The sequence below is a fragment of the Mobula birostris genome, chromosome 13 (genome assembly GCF_030028105.1).
Source record: "Mobula birostris isolate sMobBir1 chromosome 13, sMobBir1.hap1, whole genome shotgun sequence".
In the NCBI taxonomy this organism is placed as follows: domain Eukaryota; kingdom Metazoa; phylum Chordata; class Chondrichthyes; order Myliobatiformes; family Myliobatidae; genus Mobula; species Mobula birostris.
Window position 1 is genome coordinate 43,192,661 of NC_092382.1, and position 21,782 is coordinate 43,214,442.

General features: G+C 45.4%; 1 protein-coding gene across 2 annotated transcripts; it reads right to left on the bottom strand.

The window, feature by feature from the left end:
• Positions 1–2,741: 2,741 nt before the first annotated feature.
• LOC140207578 (uncharacterized) lies at positions 2,742–13,912 on the bottom strand. 2 transcript variants are annotated; one of them, XM_072276125.1, is made up of 2 exons: positions 13,875–13,912; positions 2,742–6,256 (listed from the first exon to the last, which is right to left on the bottom strand). In XM_072276125.1, the coding sequence occupies exon 2, from the start codon at positions 5,931–5,933 to the stop codon at positions 4,716–4,718; it is 1,218 nt and encodes a 405-aa protein (XP_072132226.1). In that variant the 5' UTR covers positions 5,934–6,256; positions 13,875–13,912; the 3' UTR covers positions 2,742–4,715. The 2 variants fall into 2 exon arrangements, with proteins under 2 accessions (XP_072132226.1, XP_072132227.1); XM_072276126.1 differs by lacking the exon at positions 13,875–13,912 and adding an exon at positions 10,035–10,673.
• Positions 13,913–21,782: the final 7,870 nt, after the last annotated feature.

A 21,782-nucleotide genomic window follows, 5' to 3' on the forward strand; every position in this document is an offset into this window, starting at 1 on the left:
GGCGACGGCTGGGGTCTGCACCGAGTCTGCGTTTTGCAGGAGGTTCGCCGCGGCACCACCGGTCTGCAGATGCTGGAAATCCGAAGCAACACAAACAAAATGCTGGCGGAACTCGGCAGACCGGGCAGCATCTATGGACAGTCAACGTTTCCAGCTGAACCCTCCTTCAGGACTGAGAAGGAAGGGGGGAAATATCGGAACAAAAACGGGGCGGGTGAGGAAGGGGTATCGATAATCCACAATGAACTTTAATGACCAATAAATATAATTCCTCTCTTTGATCACTGTCTGAATGATCCCCTGACTCTGAGAGGAAGGGGTGTCTATGATCCACATTGTCAGGGTGTTGAGTTTACCAGGAGACAGAGACTGCAGGGACGGGAGGTTTTCTGGTCACTAATACACTGTGTGTGGACCCCGCTGGCAATTCTGGTGTTGTGACCCGAATCGAGACAAACACCACGCTGCCCACTCCACCAACAACACGGCACAGCCGGACACATAACAGGGGACTTTACATCTCACAACACTGGATTCAGTGATGAAACCCGTGATTAATGTTGTTGTCCCACTGAAATCAGAAGAAACGTCCATTCAGGTGTTTTTAAATACGAGCGATCCCCCACAGGTGACGTCGAACAGCCACCCCCCCACGTGCCTGACGTCACACATGGGTCTCCCACACCGGGATCTGCCCTCACGTGCGCAGTGTCTTACGTCACCCACGCTCTGGTGAGCTCGAGCTTTATCGGTTTAACGGCTGGGCTACTAATCACGTGACCAGTCCCTGCCCCACCGCTGTCAACAGAGGATTCAGCAGCTGCGCTATTCCCATTGGTGCGAACCGATGTCAATCATTGGTTACACCCAGTCGCGAAGGCGGACCGGCCGAGAGGGCGTTACCCCCGCTGACCCCGTGTCCGATCTCTCCGTCAAAGCGGGATAAACCTGAAAGTAAATGTCCGCTTTCTGATTTATTTCCATTTCCCTCCGAGGGAAGTTGGGGCGTTTGTGAAGCGTCTCCTGCGGCCGGAGTCTGATGTATCGCTGAGAGGTAGGAGGAGACCGCTCGGCCCGTCGGTTTGATGCCGGTTCCCCGGGGAGGGAGAGGATGAAGACGGTGAGAGAGGGGGCGGACAGGATGTTTGTCCCGGTGGGGACAGGAGGGGCTCATCTGTGGAAATGTCTGAGCCCACGGTGGTGGCGATTCACCACATTGGGGGCAAACACCGGCAGACTGTTGCCCTGCAAGCGGGGACAGGACTGGAGTTGGGAGGGTGGGTGAGGAGAGGAGATTTCGGGTAGTGGGGGTAAGATCTCGAAAGATGATTGCTAATGGCTCCACATCCCTTCAGCCACTTCTTTCAGATCTCTGGTGTGTTCACCATCTGGTCCAGGTGATCTATTTACCTTCAGACCATCTCTGTTTCCCAAGAAACTTCTCCCGAGTAACGTAACTTTACACATTCTGACCACTGACATCTGGGACTTTCATATTCCTGCCAGTGTCTCCGACAGATAAGAGTGATGTACAATACTTATTCAGTTCATCTGCCATCACCTTGCACCCCCACCCCATTACTGCCTCTCCAGCATCATTTCCCAGTGGTTTCCACCTCTCTTTTACACCATATGTACCTGAAGAAAAATTTAGTATCCTCTTTAATACTACTGGCTCGCTCACCTATGTATTCCATCTTTTCCTTCCTAATTATTTTAGTTGCATTCTGTTGGTTTTTAAAAGCTTCCCAATCCTCTAACTTCCCAGTAATTTTTGCTCCATGCTCTCTCTTTGGTTTTTATGTTGTTTTTTGGTTTTCTCTTATCAGCCACGGTTTTGTCACCTTACCTTTAGAATACTGCTTCCTCTTTGTGATTTGTATATCCTGTGCCTTTCAAATTGCTTCCAGAAATTCCTGCCATTGCTGCTCTGTTTTCATCCCTGCCCGTGTTCTTTTCAAATCAATTTTGACCAATTCTGCTCTCATGCCTCTGTAATTCTCTTTATTCCACATCGGACTTTAGCTTCTCCTTCTCTAATGTCAGGGTGAATTTGATCACATTAAGATCACTTGCCCCTAAGGGTTCTTTGAACTTAAGTGACCGAATTAATTCCGCTTCATTACAACACACAATCCAGAATCGCTGATCCCCAAGTGGGCTCAACCACCAGCTGCTCTAAAAAAGCATCTTGTAGACATTCTAGGAATTCCTCCTCTTGAGACCAACACCGTCCTAATTTTCCTAATCACCTGCATGACAATCCCCCATGACTATTGTAACGTTGCCCTTTTGTCACGCACTTTCTATCTCCCATTGTAATTTGTGGACCACATACTCACTACTGTTTGGTGGTCTCTATACAATTCCCATCAGGGATTTTTTTTGTACATTTGCTATTCCTTAATTCTACCCACAGATTCTGCACCTTCCAACTTTATGCCACCTCTTTCTAATGATCTTGTTTAATATTTTAGTAAAAAAGCCACACAACCCCAGTACCAGCTTGTTCTTTCAAGAAATGTATAAGTATCTGGAAACAAGAGGACCTGCAGATGCGAGAAATCTAGAGAACTACACACAAAGTGCTGGACGAGCTCAGCATGTCAGGCAGCATCTATGGATGGGAATCAACATTTCGGGCCAAGACCCTTCATCGGGACTCTTGACACCCACGTCTCTGGAATATCAACAAGCAAAGAAAATAGAAAATAGTGCAAAATAGGGGAAACCTTTAACAAAATTTAGTTCAAGGCTTTAAAAAACTTGCCAAACAGAGCTCAATAGTTAACAAATACAACAAAGGCAATAAACACTTGTATCAATATCGACATTGACTTTCTTTTATATAAAAATATCTTGGTCGCATTTCAATCGGGAAAATTAACAAAGATAAAGAACTGAAATGAAAGCTTTAGAAAAGACTATTTACACTCAGACTCAGTTAGATTAACACTACCTGGGACAGGAGGAGGAAGGGGAATAACAAACATGAAAAAAAAAATCACACAACAGTCAAATAAAACTTCTAAGTATATATTTTCATCAAAAACTGTAGAAAACTTTAGAAAAGACTATTTATACTCAAACACACTTAGATTAACACTACCTTGGACAGAATAAGGTAGAGAAATAAGACACTTGAAAAAAAATCACACAACAGAAAGTATATATTTTCATCAAAAATGAACAGAATTCAGCACTCCATGTGTGTGTATACGCAATCGTGATAAGAAATACAGACCAGAAAACTTCAATGAGAGGCCAACTCAGAAAAATGAATCATCACTATGGAAGAAAATATTAACCAGTGGAACGAGTATGACCCTCCATGGGAGACATCCCAATGATCTGAGCAGACCAGATGGTGACAAGGAAGCATCGAACACCTGACTGAGAGTTGGAGACCTCTTCCCAGAAACAGAGGGGTTCCTTGCAGAAATACAGGATAAGGTGGTTAACAAAAGGGAAAAAAAATCAAAAATACAGGAAATACAAACAAACAAGGCAGTAAATGCAGAAAATGCCAAGAGAAACCAGACACAATCCAACACGTCTCAGGATCCTGCAGCAGTTTAACTCAATCTGATTAATTACAAAGGTACAATCAAGTGGCAAATATCATTCACCAAAATCTTGCTTTAAAATACAAACTCATCAATGCCCTCCATCACTTCATTAAGGCACCATAAATTCAAGCCTGATCCAGTTTTAGAGTCAAATCTTACAAATTATATGATAATCAATACATTATTTCAGATAGGACAATCCATAATAACCATTCAAATATAATATTACAGGATAAACAAGCAGGAATGGCTCCCACACTAGATATAACCATTCCCAACACATGTTTTCCTCGACCAGTGGAGCACCTCACCACAGATATTGTTTGTGTCATCAGTCAGAAAACAGAAAAATTTTCTCTGTCAATCAGCTTCCAAATGTTGCTACTCTTGACATTTGTTGCCACGTCCTGCTGCTGATTCCCTTCTCCTCATCATACGTTCTTACCCCGACTATCGTCCACAGACCCAAACTCTGCCCTGTGCAGACCTGCCTCTGGTTCCTGACCCTGCTCCATTGAACATCCAACTGATGGTTTCCCATTCTGCTTTCAGTCTTTAGAGGCCAGGGGTGTTTCCTAACAACCCTTTAGAAGCAGAGAAAATGACCCGTAATGTGGAAGTGAGTCATGATTAAGGAGGTTAACTACCAATGTCATTCTTCCTCAGTCCAGAGATTAGAGGGGCGAAGAACATCTCAGACAGAACTGCAGTCAGCTCAACTTCTTCAGTCTGCAGAGAATTCAAGAGAAACCTCTTCACCCACAGAGTGGTGACTGATTGGAACCCATCAGCACAGGGAGAGCGAGAGGGGAACAACAGGGGAGGATTGAAAAGGACTGTCGTGGAACAGAATCACTGGTCAGGTCAAGCCAGCCTGAGTCGACTCTCTACTGTACACTAGGTGTGTCATAAATTCACCGGAGACAGAGTTTAAAATAGAACTGATTTATATGTCACAAATCCAGAATATTAAACTCCAGTCCCATTAAAGGTGAATATGCAGCAGAAGAAACTCCTCCCATGCCCAGTGACCAGGGTGCAGAACTGGGTGTGGTGAGCAGCAGCAATAATTGCAGAGTTCAGCACCGACAGTCACTCTCAAAATTGCATTCAGCAACGTTGATGGACAAATATCCAGCATGAAGCTTATTGAAATTTTCTCCCAGTGTGAACCCGGTAGTGTGTCACAAGGTTAGATGACTGAGTGAATCCCTTCCCACACTGAGAGCAGGTGAACGGCTTCTCCCCAGTGTGAACTCTCTGGTGACTCTGTAGGTGGGTTGACTGCGTGAATCCCTTCCCACATTCTGAGCAGGTGAACGGCCTCTCCCCAGTGTGAACTCGCTGGTGTCTCTGTAGGGTGGATGACTGAGTGAATCCTTTCCTACAGACTGAGCAGGTGAACGGCTTCTCCCCAGTGTGAACTCTCTGGTGACTCTGTAGGTCGGATGACTGGGCGAATGTCTTCCCACAGACTGAGCAGGTGAACGGCCTCTCCCCGGTGTGAACTGACTGGTGTCTCCATAGATCAGGTAATAAAGTGAATCCTTTCCCACAGTCTGGGCAGGTGATTGGCTTCTCCCCAGTGTGAAATCGCTGGTGCCTAAGAGCATCACATGATCGACTGAATCCCTTCCCACAGTCTGAGCAGGTGAACGGTCTCTCCCCTGTGTGAACTCGCTGGTGTGCCAGCAGATCAGATGAACGAGTGAATCCCTTCCCACAGTCTGAGCAGGTGAACGGCTTCTCCCCAGTGTGAACTCGCTGGTGTGCCAGCAGTCCCGATGACTGAGTGAATCCCTTCCCACAGTCTGAGCAGGTGAATGGCCTCTTTCCAGTATGAACTCGCTGGTGACTCTGTAGGTGATGTAATAAAGTGAATCCCTTCCCACAGTCTGAGCAGGTGAACAGCTTCTCCCCAGTGTGAAATCGCTGGTGTCTATGAAGGTCGGATGATCCATGGAATCCCTTCCCACAGTCCGAGCAGGTGAACGGTCTCTCACCAGTGTGTACTCGCTGGTGTACCAATAGTCCGGATGACTGAGTGAATCCCTTCCCACAGTCCGAGCAGGTGAACGGTCTCTCCCCAGTGTGAACTCGCTGGTGTGCCAATAGTCCGGATGACTGAATGAATCCCTTTCCACAGTCCGAGCAGATGAACGGTCTCTCCCCAGTGTGAACTCGCTGGTGTACCAATAGTCCGGATGACTGAGTGAATCCCTTCCCACAGTCTGAGCAGGTAAACGGCCTCTCTCCGGTGTGAACTCGCTGATGACTCTGTAGGGTGGATGACTTAGTGAATCCCTTTCCACAGTCCGAGCAGGTGAACGGCCGCTCCCCGGTGTGAACTCGCTCGTGTGTCATTAGGTCAGATGACCGAGTGAATCCTTCCCCACAAATTCAGCAGATGACCTGCCTTTGCCCAGTTAGAACTGACTGGTGTGTCCACAGGTTGGAAGACCGACTGAATCCCTTCTCACGCACATAACAGGCAAATAGCCTTGCCCAGTGTGAACTTACTGATGTACCTTCAGTTGAGATGAACGAGTGAATCCATTCCCACAGTCTGAGCAGGAAGGATGACTGAGTGAATCCCTTGCTCCACTTCTTAAATATCTGGCCAAAGACAGCAAAACTGGCGTGCTGTGTTCGAGATTCCCAGAGACAAATTTCTTCTCATTTTTAACCTGTAAAAAGATTTACAAAATCCATCAATGGCTGAAGGACAACATTTCAGATGAGATCACTTCAGTCGCTAAGACGTGAACTGACATCACATTGTTACAGTGAGGTTCAACCAAAGTTGGAGAGAGAAATCTTCTTCTAACTGGGCACAGTGCTGGTATCTGAAATGACCATCAAACTCTCTGATGATCTTCCTGTCTCGATAGGAATGGGGCATTTCTGCCACCTCCAATCTGTCACCTGTCTCAGCTTGACTTTCTCCCTTGGTATTATTCCCTGTTCCCACTGAGCTGCATGGGTTCCTGGCCCCACAGTAACTGAAACACTCTCACACAAATAGCCTTTGTTGACGTGCAGCTGGGATTTTCTTGTATGTACTGTTAATTTAAAGTGCCACAGTTTTAGCAAATATTTTAGTAAATATCTCCTACTCAGATGTATGGTTAGTCTGCACAGCTGTTAAAAGGAATTATAGAGTGAATGTTAGTATTATTTAAGGTTCTTGTCAGAGTCATAGAAAAGTACAACACAGAAGCAGACCCTTTGGCCCATCTAGTTGCTGTCGAGCTATTTAAACTTTCTACTCCCATACCCCTACCATCCAGGTACCTACACAAACCCCTAACATGTTGCAATCGAACTCGCATACACCATTTGTGCTGGCTGCTCACTCCACACCCAGATGACCGTCTGTGTTAAGAAGTTTCCCCTCATTTTCCCCTTAGCATTTCACCTTTCATCCTTAACCCATGGCCTCTGGTTATAGTCCCACCCAATCTCAGTGGTAAAAGCCAGCTTGCATTTACCCTATCTATACCCCTCTCAATTGTGGTATACCTCCATCAAATCTCTCCTCAATCTTCTATGTTCCAAGGAATAAAGTCCTGACCTGTTCACTCTTTCCTTATAACCCAAGTCCTCCAGATGTGGCAACATCCTTCTGAATTTTCTCTGAACTCTTTCAACCTCTTTTACATCTTCCCTGTAGGTTGGTGACCAAAACTGCACACAATACTCCAAATTAGGCTGCAACATTGTCTTGTACAATGTCAACATAACATCCATCTCCTGTACTCAGTACTTTGATTTATGAAGGTCAATGTGTCAAAATCTTTCTTTCCATCCCTATTCAACTCTGACAACACTTTCAGTGAATTATAGACCTGTATTCCCAGATCCGTTGCTTCTACAGCACTCCTCACTGCCCGACCAGTCACTGTGTAATTCTAGGTCCTACCAAAGTGCAACACCTCGCACTTGTCTCATTAAATTCCACTTCCCATTTCTCAAACCATTTTCCCAGCTGGTCCAGATCCCACTGCAAGCCATGATAGTCTTCCTTGCTGTCCACTACACCACCAATCTTGGTGTCAGCCACAAATTTGCTGATCCAGTTAACCACACTATCATCCAGATTACTGATATAGATGACAAACAACAACAGATCCAACACTGATCCCTGTGGCACACCACTAGTCACAGGCCTCCGGTCAGAGAGGCAACCATCTGCTACCACAGTCTGGCTTCTCCCAAAGACAGTGTATCATCCAATTTACTATCTCATCTTGAATGCTGAGTGACTGAACCTTCTTGACCAACCTCCCATATGAGACTTTGTCAAGTGCTTTGAGTTCATCCACTTTCCTGAAAACTTCCTCGTGAGACTCGATAAGATTGGCTAGACATGACCAACCATGCACAGAGCCATGCTGTCTATCCTTAATCAGTCCACATCCATCCAAATACTTATATATCTGGTTCCTGCACATACGTTCCAATAACTTTCCCACTGCAGGTGTCAAGCTCACCAACGTACAATTTCTGAGTTTATTTTTAGAGCCTTTCTTGAACAGCGGAATAACATTGGCTGTCCTCCAATCCTCCAGTCCCTCACCTGTCACTGAGGATGACTTAAGTATCTGTGCTTGGGCCCTGACAATTTCTGCATTTGTCTTCCACAGGGTCCCGGGGCCTTGTCAGGCCCTGGGGATTTATCCACGGTAATTTGCAAACACCTCCACCTCTGTAATCTGTACAGGGTCCATGAAGTTGATGCTGCTTTGCCTCACTTCTGTAGACTCTGTGTCCATCTCCTGTGTAAGTATGGATGCAAAAAAATATCTCCCCCATCTATTTTGTCTCCTCATATGGATTATCATTCTGATCTTCCAGAGGATTAATATTTTCCCTTGCAACCTTTTTGCTCTTAACATGTCTGCGGAATCCCTGAGGAGTCTTCTAAACCTTGTCTGCTGGGGTAACCATGCCTTCTTTTATTTCTTTCATAAGTGTTCACTTGAATTTCCTGTACTTCATAGGAAGGAAGGAAAGAACATCGACTCAGGCCATGAGAGGCCCGCGTCGGGCATTTTCATGCCTTACAAGGTGCAGGTTGGAAGTCTGTCTGGGGCGCCACTCCTCGCACAGACACTAGAGCAATGTGTGGCTAAGTGCTTTGCTCAAAGACACAAACACGCTGCCACAGCTGAGGCTCAAACTTCATAAGTATCCCATTTGTTCCTATTTTCCTGAACCTGGTATGCACCTCCTTTTTATTGATCGGGGAGATGAAAGCCAAAGGGGTGATAGAGCTGCATGTCGAGAGGTGGGGGTAGTGGGGGACATTTAAACTAAAGTTGCAGGGTGAATGGGAGCCTGAATAACAGAACAGATAGTAGAGAGGTTGTGGAGACAGATGTTGTTCTGTCCTCAAACAAAGTCAGGAATGAAAACGTTGAGCATGGTGCAGTGAATATGCTCAATCCTGTATATTTCAATACAAGCAGCAGCGTAGGAAAGGCGGATGTGTTCAGGGCATGGATCAACACCTGGAATTATGACACTAGGACCTGGCAACTGTGGACTGGGACAGGCTGCTTTGTGGCAAAGGTGTGCTTGGTAAATGGGAGGCCTTCAAAGTGAAGTTTTGGAAGTACAAAGCAGGTATGTGCTTGTCAGAATAAAAGGTAAAGATAGAAACTGTATTTCAAGAGATATTGAGACCCTGGTGAAGCACAAAACGGAGTTGCATAACAGGGATAGGCAGGCAGGTTCTCTTGGAGTATAAGAAATGCAAGAGAACAAATAAGAAATAAATCAGAATGGCTAAAAGAAGGCATGAGATTGCCCTCACAGAAAAAATGAAGGATAATCCTAAGGGATTCTAGAGATACATTAAGATCAAAAGTATTGCAAGGGACAAAGTTGGTCCTCTGAAAGACCAGAATGGTAATCCGTGTTTGGAACCAAAGCAGATGGGGAAGATCATCTCTATTTACTCAGGAGATGGGCACAGAGTCTATGGAAGTGTGGGAAAGCAGCATTAACATCGTGGACCCTGTACAGATTAAAGAAGAGAGGATGTTTGCTATCCTGAGGCAGATTAGGGTGGATAAATCTCCAGGGCATGACAAGGCGCTCCCTCGGACCCTACGGGAGGTAAGTACAGAAATTGTCAGGGCCCCTAGCAGAGATAATTAAATCATCCTTGGTGACAGGGGGAGGTACCAGAGGATTGGAGAACAGCCAATGTTGTTTCGCTGTTTGACATAGAACATAGAAATCTACAACATATTACAGAGCCTTCAGGCCACAAAGTTGTGCCGACCATGTAACCTACTCTAGAAACTGCCTAGAATTTCCATAACGCATAGCCCTCTGTTTTCCTAAGCTCCATGTACCTATCGAAGAGTCTCTTAAAAGACCCTATTGTATCCGTCTCTACCACCATTGCTGGCAGTGCATTCCACTTACCCACCACTCTCTGTGAGAAAAACTTACCTCTGACATCCCCTTGATACACATTTTCAAGCACCTTAAAACTGCCCCCTCGTGTTAGCCATTTCAGCCCTGGGAAAAAGTCTCTGGCTATCCACACGATCAATGCTCCTCATCATCTTATACACGTAAAAAAGGCTCTGAACATAAACAAGGAAATTATACATTGCTTTGAGGATTTGTTCAAAGTATACACAATTATGAGGGTAAGTGCAAGCAGGCTTTTTCCACTGAGGTTGGGTGGGACTATAACCAGAGGTCATCGGTAAGTGGTGAAGGTGAAAATTTAAGGGGAATATGTGGGAAAACTCTTCACTGAAATGGTTGTGACAGTGTGGAATGAGATGCCAGCACAAGTGGTTCATGCCAGCTGAATTTCACCATTTAAGAGAAGCTGGGATAGGTAGCTTGATGGTAGGGGTATGGAGGGCGATGGTCCTGGTGCAGGTGGTTGCATTAGACAGCTTAAATGTTATCATCATTGTCTAGAGGGGACAAACGGCCTGTTTCTGCACAGAATTTCTCCATGTTTCTATGACAGAGAAGCTGGCCAAACTTGACTGGAAGGGGAAACTGGTAGGAATAACGATGGAGCAGCAATGGCTGGAGTTTCTGGGAGCAATTCAGGAGCTGAGTGATAGATACATCCCAAAGAAGTAGAAGCATTGGAAAGGCAGGAGGACACAACCGTGGCTGAAATGAGAAGACAAAGCCAACGTCAACATAAAGGCCAAAGAGAGGGCAAATAATACAACAAAAGCTATTGGAAAGTTTTTAAAACCAACAGAAGACAACTAAAAAGAAAATCAGATATGCTCAGGGCATTGATTTATGATTTGCAGTCATTAATGAGTCTTGGTAGCACCCAACAGTCTGAGGAATTTAGAGGAACAAGATCTCCGGGGCCTCAATATCTCTTGAAAACCAAGGATCCCTGCACCAGTTACCTTTCAACTTTCAATTTGGCATGCTCATATAAACTCTACACATTCAATATTCCACTTCTGAAGGCCTCCCACTTACCAAGTACACCTTTGATAGAAAACAGCCTTTCCCAAAACACACTTGTCAGATCCTTTCTGATTCCATCAAAATTGACCTTTCCCCAATTTAGAATCTCAACCTGTGGTTCAGACCTCTCTTTTTCCATATTTACTTGGAGTCTCATGGTATTATGATCACCGGATACAAAGTGTTCCCATACACTAATTTCTGTCACTAGCCCTGGATCATTCCCGAATAGCTTTTTGCACAGTTCTACATTGGGAATTCTACATATTGATGAAGGACACATTTGACAAACTCTACCTCAGCTAGTCCTTTTTCAGTATGGGAGGCCCAGCCAATATTTGGAAAGTTAAAAATCACTTACGATATCAACATATGTTTCTTGGCATAGTCTGCAATCTCTCTACAAATTTGTTCCTCTAAATCCCTCAGACTGTTGGATGCAACCAAGTCCCAGTAATGGCTACAATATCATGATTCCATGACCTGTACTCATCTGGCTTTCCTACGATGCTTCTTGCATTGTGAAAAACACAGCTCTGCACATTCATCATACCATGCTCAACCTTTTGATTGCTGACTTTGTCTGAACAACATCTGTCTGGGTGTCAAGAAAGCAACCTCTCCCTCAATGTCACAAAAACAAAGGAACTGGTTGTGGACTACAGAAGGAATGGAGACATCAATGGATCTGGAGTTGAGAGAGGAAACAGCTTTAAGTTCCTCGGCATGAACATCACCGAGAATCTCATCTGGTCTGTGCACACCGGCTGTGTGGTATGTGGCTGTGTACCTCTTCCACCTCAGAAGCTTGAAGAAGTTTGGGATGGGGTCCCAAATCCTAAGAACTTTCTACAGGGACACAATTGAGAGCATCCTGACTGGCTGCATCACTGCCTGGTATGGGAACTGTACTTCCCTCAATCGCAGGACTCTGCAGAGAGTGGTGCAGACAGCCCAAAGCATCTGTAGATGCGAACTTTCCACTATTTAGGACATTTACAAAGACAGGTGCGTATAAAGGCCCGAAGGATCATTGGGGATCTGATTTACCCCAACCACAAACTGTTCCAGCTGCTACCCTCCAGGAAATGGTACTGCAGCATAAAAGCCAGGCCCAACAGGCTCCTGGACAGCTACTTCCACCAGGCCATCAGACTGATTAATTCATACTGATGCAATTGTATTTCTATGTTATAATGACTGTACTATTTATTATAAATTACTAGAAATTACACATTGCACATTTAGATGGAGAAGTAATGTAAAGATTTCTACTCTTCATGTATATTAAGGATAGAAGTCATTTCAATTCACCCTTTCCACCCATCTGTTCTGCCATTCTGGCTCCAATCCCGCCTGCAACTTTAATTTAACCACCAACCCCTGCCACACACTAGCACTAGCTAGCAAGCCTCACCACTAGGATATTAGACCTCTGCTAGTTTTAATTCCCTAACTAACAAAGCCCCTATCAGCCCTTTGAAATTCCTCTGCTAGGTAATCCCCCCTAACAGTTCCGAAAGTGGTCCACCTGTTGTTATGTGGAATAGCAACAAGAGTACTCTGCGATGGCCATTTAACCTCATTCCCCTTCCTGACTCTCACCCAGTTTCCTGTGTCCTGCACCTTGGGTGTAACTCACCTCTCCTCATGTCATATCCATCACGCCCTCCAACTCCCAAATGATCTGGAATTCATCCATTTCCAGCTCAAACTCCCTAACGTGCAGGGTTACAAGCTGCAGCTGGATGCACACCTAGCAGGTGAGGGTGTCAAGGACACTTGAAGTCTCCCCACCTTCCCACCAATGTCCCATCTAATTTGTAATGAGCGGTGTGCCAAAAAATCTTGTGCTGTGCAATTTTTACCCAGTGACAACAATATGTGCACACTGAACTTTAAATAGAGGTACTCATTTTAACAGCTAGTAAATCACTGTCAATAAGAACTTTGATATCCTCTGGGTTTGATCAAGTTCATCTGCATTCTCACACAACCTACATAGCAGGCCTGTAGAGGGTTAGGAAGAATTTTCTCACTCCAGCTTTTGCACACCATCCATATCTGATTTGCTTGCTAAATGACACTTTTAAAAGTCAGATTTCCAAATATCACTCCACTTCCTCCCACTTGCAAATTCTCCAGCAACTTTTGCATCACCACAATACACACAGTTTCTGTATCGTACATAAATATTTCCCCTGAACCCTCCCCCCAGGTGACTGTCGGTGCTGAGCTTATTGATGGCAATGCCAATGAATATGAAGGAAAGGGCAGTAATCTGTCCGGCACATTTGTGATGTGAAAGCTACTTGTGGCCCAGGACAAAAGTGTTTGATATAATTATGTACCCAGAGAGAGTGGGTCAAAACGTGTTCTCACGAGTAGAAAAGTCCAGAACAAGAGCAGGTCGAAGAAGCAACGCACACAAAATGCTGGAGGAACTCAGCAGGCCAGGCAGCATCTAAGGAAGAGTACTAATGCTGAATTCCTCCGGCAATTCGTGTGTGTTGCTTGGATTTTCAACATCTGCAGATTTTCTCTCGTTTGTGATAGGAGGTAGAACAAAGGTGATTTAAAAGATTTGTTCCCTTTCTCCGAGTTCCTAATCCTTGCATTTAGACAGCTGGAGCTCAGCTCAGTCTGAGAGATCCATCGGTTCCCATTCCCTCATCAGCCGGAAGCTCCCCGGGGCCCGTGTACGGATGGTGGGGCTGAGAGAGAGAGGGAAGAGAACAGGACTGTCCCGGGATTGCGGGTCACGGTGTCCGGAGCTCACAATAATTATCCCGAATTCGGTGTTGAAAACCCCACCAGCGAACTGTCTCTTACCTGGAGCCGATTTTCCGAGGCCTTTAGTATACTGCGCGCATGCGCGATATTCGGGAACAACCATCAACCCTGACGCCTGCGCATTTGATCGGTGCTTCGGCGAACGCGAAAATTGTTATGCCGAGCTTTCTGGGTAATCATGGTGCCATTCAAAGTTCCGGCAAGCTTCGGTTCCATGTCCAGACACATTGCAACAACCCAGCTGTCTGAAGGTCCTTTGAAATTAGTGAAAATGACACAAAACGTTGGAAAGAGCGGGGAAGGAGTTTAACCACCTTAGTTCAGAGCTCTAAAGAACATCAAAACCACAGTGAGCTCATCGTCTTATTCAGCCTGGAGACAATCATGCAGGAGATTCATGCAGGTGTATAGGATGATGAGAGGCATTGGTTGTGTGGATAGCCACTGGCTTTATCCCAGGGCTGAAACGGCTAACACGGGGGGGGGGGGGGTGGCATATATTTAAGCTGCTTGAAAGTAGGCACAGAGAAGATATCAGAGCTAAGTTTTTTTTTAAACAAGGAGTAGTGTGTGTTTGGAATGCACTGCCAGCGACGGTGGTAGAGGCGGATACAACAGGGTTTTTTAAGAGACTCTTCGATAGGTACATGGAGCTCGGGAAAATAGAGGGCTATGCAGTAGGGTAATTCTAGACAGTTTCTAAAGTAAGTTACATGGTCGACACAAGGCTGTGGGCCAAAGGGTCTGTAATGTGCTGTAGATTTCCATAATTCTCTGAAATTCAAGGGAGATCTCTTCGCCCACGGAGTGGTGACTGGTTGCAACCTGTCATCACAGGGAGAGTGAGAGGGGAGCGGCAGGGATAGATATTGATATACTGATATGGAACAGAAACATGGGCAGGGACCAGATGGGCCGAGTGGCCTCCCTAGTTTACATTGTGAGTGTAGCAGAGACAGTAAGTACCTGAGACACGGGATTTGATACAGAACTGATTTATCTTTCACAGATCCAGAATATTAAACACTCGTCTAGTTTAAGGCTAACATCGGCAGAACGGACTCCTCCAATGCTCAGTGACCAGGGTTCAGTCCTGGGTGCGATGAGCAGCCGCAAGAACTGCAGATTCTGACAGTATCAGTCCCTCATGAACCTGCAGCTGCCTTCAGTCACCGTGATGGTTAAACATTTAACACAGAGCTGATTTGAACTTCCTCCCTGATGTGAAGTTGCTGGTGTTACAGCAGCTGGGATGATTCAGTAAAACTCTTTGCTCACTCCGGACAGAAATGTGGTCTCTGCTTATAGTGAACTCACCGGAGCATCACAAGGCGGGTTAACTGAATGAGTCTCTTCGTTCACACGGATCAGGTGAACGGCCGCTTCCCAGTGCGAAGCTGTTGGTGTATCTGCAAACACGAAGAAATCTGAAGATGCTGGAATTTCAAGCAACACACATGAAAGTTGCTGGTGAACGCAGCAGGCCAGGTAACATCTCTGGGAAGAGGTACAGTCGACGTTTCAGGCCAAGACCCTTCATCATGACTAACTGAAAGAAGAGCTAATAAGAGATTTGGAAGTGGGAGGGGGATCCTGTACCCTCAAAATTTCGACTTTAAATGACCTCCACTTCTCTATTACATCTTTCCTATAAAACAAGTTGTCCCAATCCACTCCAATGAAATCTTTTCGCATCTCCTCAACGTTAGTCTTTCTCCAAACAAAAATCTCAAACCTGTGTCCAGTCCTATCCTTCTCTATAATTACATTTAAACGAATGGTATTGTGATAACTGGACTCGAAGTGGTCCCCACACATACCTCCGTCACCTACCCCATCTCCCTCCCTAACAGGTGATCCAACACTGCCCCTTCTCTAGTTGAAACTTCTATGTGTTGCTGAAAAAAGCTATCTTGCACACATTTTACAAACAATAAACCATCCAGCCCTTTTCACAGAATGGACTTCCCAGTCAATGTGTGGAAAATTAAAATCTCCCACGATCACACACTTGTGCTTTCTACAAATATCTGCTATTTCCTTACAAATTTGCTCCTCCAAGTCTCGCTCCCCATTAGGTGGTCTATAATACAGCCCATAAGCCTCACTACACCTTTCCCCTTCATCAATTCCACCCAGATAGACTCCGTAGACGAGACTACTGATCTATCCTGCCAGAGCACCGCTGTTATATTTTCTCTGACAAGCAATGCAACACCCCCCCCTCTTGTCCCTCCGTTTCCATCACAGCTGAAGCAACAAAACCCAGGAATATTTAGTTGCCAGTCACACCCCTCCTGCAAACGTTTCACTAATTGCTACAACATCATATTTCCGGGTATTAATCTATGCTCTAAGCTCATCCACCTTTCTTACAATACTCCTAGCATTAAAATAGATGCATTTAAGAAACTCTCCACCTCTTACTCTCTGTTTATCGTTAATGGAACAAACAACTTTGTTATCTTTTTCTTCCTTCTCCCCTACATCTTCGGTCTGACTGCTTCCCATCCCTGTCCCCTGCCTATCCTCTCTCACACATTGTCTACTAGCTTTCTCTATTTTTGAACTAACCTCCTCTCTCCCAGTCTCTTCAATTTGATTTCCATCCACCAAACATTCTAGCCTCCTCAGTAACATCCGCAAATCTCCACGCCGGGATATTGGTCTCCCTAGGATTCAAGTTCAACCCGGCCTTTTTGTACAGGTCTGTGTCTTGACACAGGATCGAAGATGGACGATTGGAAATTATTCAGGATCTAAGAGTAAAGCTGAAAAAATAATGCAGGTAGTAAAGCTGTTTTCTAAAGTTAAAAAATTAAAATCTGGAAGGTAAGCGTATTACATTAGAACATAGAACATAGTATAGTACAGCACATTACTGGCCCTTCGGGCCAGAATATTGTGCCTACCCTCAAACACTACCTCCTATATAACCCCCCCCCCACCTTAAATTGTTCCATATACCTGTCTAGTAGTCTCTTACACTTCAGGAGTGTATCTGCCTCCACGACTGACTCAGGCGGTGCATTCCATGCACCAACTACTCTCTGAGTCAAAAACCTTCCTCTAATATCCCCCTTGAACTTCCACCAATTAGCTTAAAGCCATGTCCTCTTGTATTGAGCAGTGGTGCCCTGGGAGAAGAGGCGCTGGCTGTCCACTCTATCTATTCCTCTTGCTATCTTGTACACCTCTATCGTGTCTCCTTTCATCCTCCTTTCTCAAAAGAGTAATGCCCTCGCTCACATAACCTCTGATCATAATGCATACTCTCTAAACCAGACAGCATCCTGGTAAATCTCCTCTGTACCCTTTACTATGGTTCCACATCCTTCCTTTTGTGAGGCGACCAGTTGGCCTAACCAGAGTTTTATAGAGCTGCATCATTACATCGCGACTCTTAAACTCTATCCCTCGACTTATGAAAGCTAACACCCCATAAGCGTTCTTAACTACCCTGTCTACCTGTGAGGCAACTTTCAGGGATCTGTGGACATGTACCCTCAGATCCCTCTGCTGCTCCACACTACCAAGTATCCTGCCATTTACTTTGTACTCTGCCTTGGAGATTGTCCTTCCAAAGTGTACCACCTCACACTTCTCCGGGTTGAACTCCATCTGTCACTTCTCAGCCCACTTCTGCATCCTTTCAAAGTCTCTCTGCAATGTTCCACAATCCTCTACACTATCTACAACACCACCAACTTTGTGCCGTCTGCAAACTTCCCAACCCACCCTTCTACCCCCGCATCCAGGTCGGTAATAAAAATCACGAAAAGTAGAGGTCCTAGTATAGATCCTTGTGGGACACCACTGGTCACAATCTTCCAATATGAATGTGCTCCCTCTACCACGACCCTCTGCCTTCTGCAAGCAAGCCAATTCTGAATCCACCTGGCCAAACATCCCTGGATTCCATGCCTTCTGACTTTCTGAATAAACCTACCGTGTGGAACCTTGTGAAATCCCTTACTAAAATCCATACAGATCACATCCACTGCACTACACTCATCTATATGCCTGGTCATCTCCTCAAAGAATTCTATCAGACTTTTTAGACGCGATCTGCCCATCACAAAGCCATGCTGACTGTCCCTGACCATACCATGATTCTCTAAATGACCAGAGATCCTATCTCTAAAAATCTTTTCCAACGGCTTTCCCACCACAGACGTAAGGCTCACTAGTCTATAATTACCCGGACTATCCCTACTACCTTTTCTAAACAACGGTACAACATTTGCCTCCCTCCAATCCCCCGATACCATTCCCGTGGACAACGAGGACATAAAGATCCTATGCAGAAGCTCAGCAATCTCTTCCCTTGCATCATGGAGCAGCCTGGGGAATATTACGTCAGACCCCGGGGACTTATCCGTCCTAATATATTTTAACAACTCCAACATCTCCTCTCCCTTAATACCAACATGCTCTAGAACATCAACCTCACCCATATTGTCCTCACCATCATCAAGTTCCCTCACATTGGTGAATACCGAAAAGAGTTATTCATTGAGGAACTCATTCAGTTCCACAGCCGCCAGGCACATCTTTCCACCTTTGTCTCTAATCGGTCCTACCTTCACTCCTGTCATCCTTTTGTTCTTCACATAATTGAAGAATGCCATGGGGTTTTCCATTACCCTACTTGCCAAGGCCTTCTCATGCCCCCTTCGTGATCTTCTCAGCCCCTTCTTAAGATTATTTCTTGCTTCCCTATATTCCTCAATAGACCCATCAGATCCTTGCTTCCTAAACCTCATGTATGCTGCCTTCTTCCAGCTGACTAGATTTTCAACTTCACTTGTCACCCATGGTTTCTTCACCCTACCATTCTTTATCTTCATCACCGAGACAAATTTATCCCTAACATCCCGCAAGAAATCTCTAAAAATAAACATTAAACATAAAGAAAGTTGTAATTGAGTTAGTGCAATATAAAATAACAGGTCAAATATGATAGCATATTATAGTATAAATGGTGGGATTTTTGGCAGCGTGGAGGATCAGAGTGATCTTGGGGTCCGAGTCCATAGCACACTCAAAGCTGCTGCGCAGCTTGACTCTGTGGTTTAAGAAGTCATAGGGTCATTGGACTTCATCAACCCTGGGATTGCGTTTAAAAACCGAGACGTAATGTTACAGCTGTATAGAACTTTGGTCAGAGCCCACTTGGAGTACTGTACTCAGTTCTGATCACCTCAGTACAGGAAGGATGAGGAAATTACAGAAAGGGTGCAGAGGAGGTTTACAAGGATGTCGCCTGGATTGGGGAGCATGCCTGTGAGAATAGGTTGAGTGAACTTGGCTTTTTCTCCCACTGAAGATGAGAGATGACCTGATAGAGGTGTATAAGATGATGAGAGGCATTGTGGATAGTCAGAGATAGTGGAGGTGGATATAACAGGGTATTTTAAATGACTCCACTTAAGCCCCGAAGCACCGCTTTTAATACAGAGGCTCGCCATGTTATCATGTAATAAAGCCCCTTCGTCTGAAACAATTCTTTGTGTCGGCCTGATTTATTCTGTCTGCTGATCCTGAGATATATCCGCAACAGTTTGGCGACTAGGATGGGATCCTCAATTTAGTCTCTTTGTTGAAAGGGGAGTCTATAGGAGCAGGATCCAAAAAACAAACAAAAAGAAAACCCTCAGCGGAAAGGAGAAGCAAGACAGAAAGGTGCCTTCCAAGTTCAGAAGGGAAATCCGTCTCCTGGCGGAAAGGGGAAGATAGGTGCCCTGATCTAGCTGAAAGGGGGACGGCAGGGAGGGAGCGTAGGAAAATCAGTCTCATAGCTGAAAGGGGGAGACTCCTGGCCGGTCTCCTAGCTGAAAGGGGGACGGTGGGGGGCGTAGCGGTAACAAGGGACCTACCGATCAATTCCGTAACCGAACTCAGAGACCCGTGGAAAGACAGAGGAAACACACCAGTATGCGCTGATGGTGTACACAGTGTGCATACGGAAATTTTGTGCTGACTTACCTGAAATTAAAATGCTAAACAGGGAAAATGGGAAGTGCGAGCAGTCAATCGGCTAGCCCTGATCCTGCTAATAAATCAAAGAGTTCCGGAGGTAAGACGAAGGTTTTGAGCACTTCACTGCAGGTAGGAAAAAGACGGCCAAAAATATTTTTAAAACGTTAAAACGGCATCACAGCCAAATAGGAAATAGCATAGTCCCGCCTGGATCACCGGCAGATATGGTAATCAGAGAGAGTGGAGACGATTCTTATGTGGTAACTTTCTATAGTAATCTGTATGAGTGGTCACATGCGGATTAGCTGTATAGGAGAAGCTTTAATTGGAGACTAATCCAGCACTGGGAGGACACCACCCGATATTGGGACGGCGACCCAAACTGGGATGCTGATTACATGTTAAGACGTTTTAAATGATGGAAAGGGGTGGCTAAAAAACACCGACCTCCAAAGAAAGAGGACATTAAGCAGCCTGAAACTGAGCAGGGTGGATGGAAACCTGCCACGGGGCTTTATTCCCAACTCACCGTACCGGCGAGTGCCCCATTGGCACCAAATAGTGAAATAAACGATTTAATAATGAGGACGACTGCCTTGGGACGACCCACACCTCTTTCTTACAACCCACACGCTAGAAAATCAGGCACCTGACATCCCCAGCGGAACAGGTACCACTGCAAAAAAGGAAGTGTCCCAGGAAAGAGGAATTGAAGCTGATGGAGCTGAAGGAAGTGTCAGCAGTGCTAGAGATGGCTCAAAAAACGCCCGAAAAGGCAAAGAAACAAAGAGGCAGGAAAGGACGAAAAGAAAATGGAGAATAGTCTTTTAACAGACATCTTCATTATATCTAAAACGGCCCCTCTTCCCCTTCTGGGTCCGCAGACACTTTGTAAATTAGGGGCAACACTGCACTGTACAGATGAAGGTATGTACGTGGAGATTCCTCAAATTAGGGCCCCTCGAATGCTAAAATTAATGAATGGGCGAGAAAAGGACAGTTCAGAACCCATACTATACTGTTGGCAGCTGGATAGCAATCCCTCTGCTTGGCAAGTTCAGAGACTGTATGACACATTGATAGGACGAGCCCACCTCAACATGCAAAACCTGCAATACTTGATTAATAGCAGCTGAGAAAAGAAACAGCTCCATTGCACGGTCTATTACACTTTACAAACTGACCCGCACGATGATCAGGCTTTACACCTTATTTAAGCGTTAAAGCTGAAGGCAAGACCACATGTGTATTTCAGTCCCGAGGGATTTGGGCTCCTGGTAGACTTAGTGAAAGATCAGGAATAAAGATTCCGAGTAGGGCAGTTCTCAATGCCTCATTTGAAAGTGGCGATAAAACCACCAGCAAAGCCTAACGATATCGGGACGGTGATGAAACGATTGGCGAAAGAAGCCAAGGTAGTTTATACTATAACGTTGCCGGTATAAAGACAAGAAACCCCAATAGAATTCTTTAACAAAAGGGAGGGGAGAAATATCTTAAAGTTGGAGAGCTGGAAACGCCCTGTCAAAAGCAAAAACCACCAGCAGAAGACCCTCTATTTCCCCTAGAGCCTTGGCGTGGAAACCAGGGAACCTATGGGCCCAGAGTAAAAATCATGGGGTAAAGGCACAAAGAGCTTCAGATCATAAAGGTACTCAAAAAAAGAATGTGCCACTGCCCTGTATTAGACAGTACCTTGCCGCTACTGAAGCTGAAGCAGGTATCGCTCCAGTAATTGACTCACTGCAGTAAGGGGTGCTGGTGAAGACACAGCCCCCGTGTAACACCCTTATTCCAAAGCCGGGCCGGGGAAATGAGCAGCGTTTTGTGCAGGACCGAAGAGCCGTTAATAAGATAGTCATCCCTATTGCTCTGCTGGTGCTGGACACTAATAGTATGCTTACTTCTATATTTGCGGGAGCGAGTACTTCTTCTGCAGTAGATTGGTGCTCAGTAGTTTGCTCC

Bases quoted from the DNA above. Each gene is read 5' to 3' on its own strand.
- LOC140207578 (XM_072276125.1), bottom strand. From the start codon at position 5,933: ATGACACACGAGCGAGTTCACACCGGGGAGCGGCCGTTCACCTGCTCG.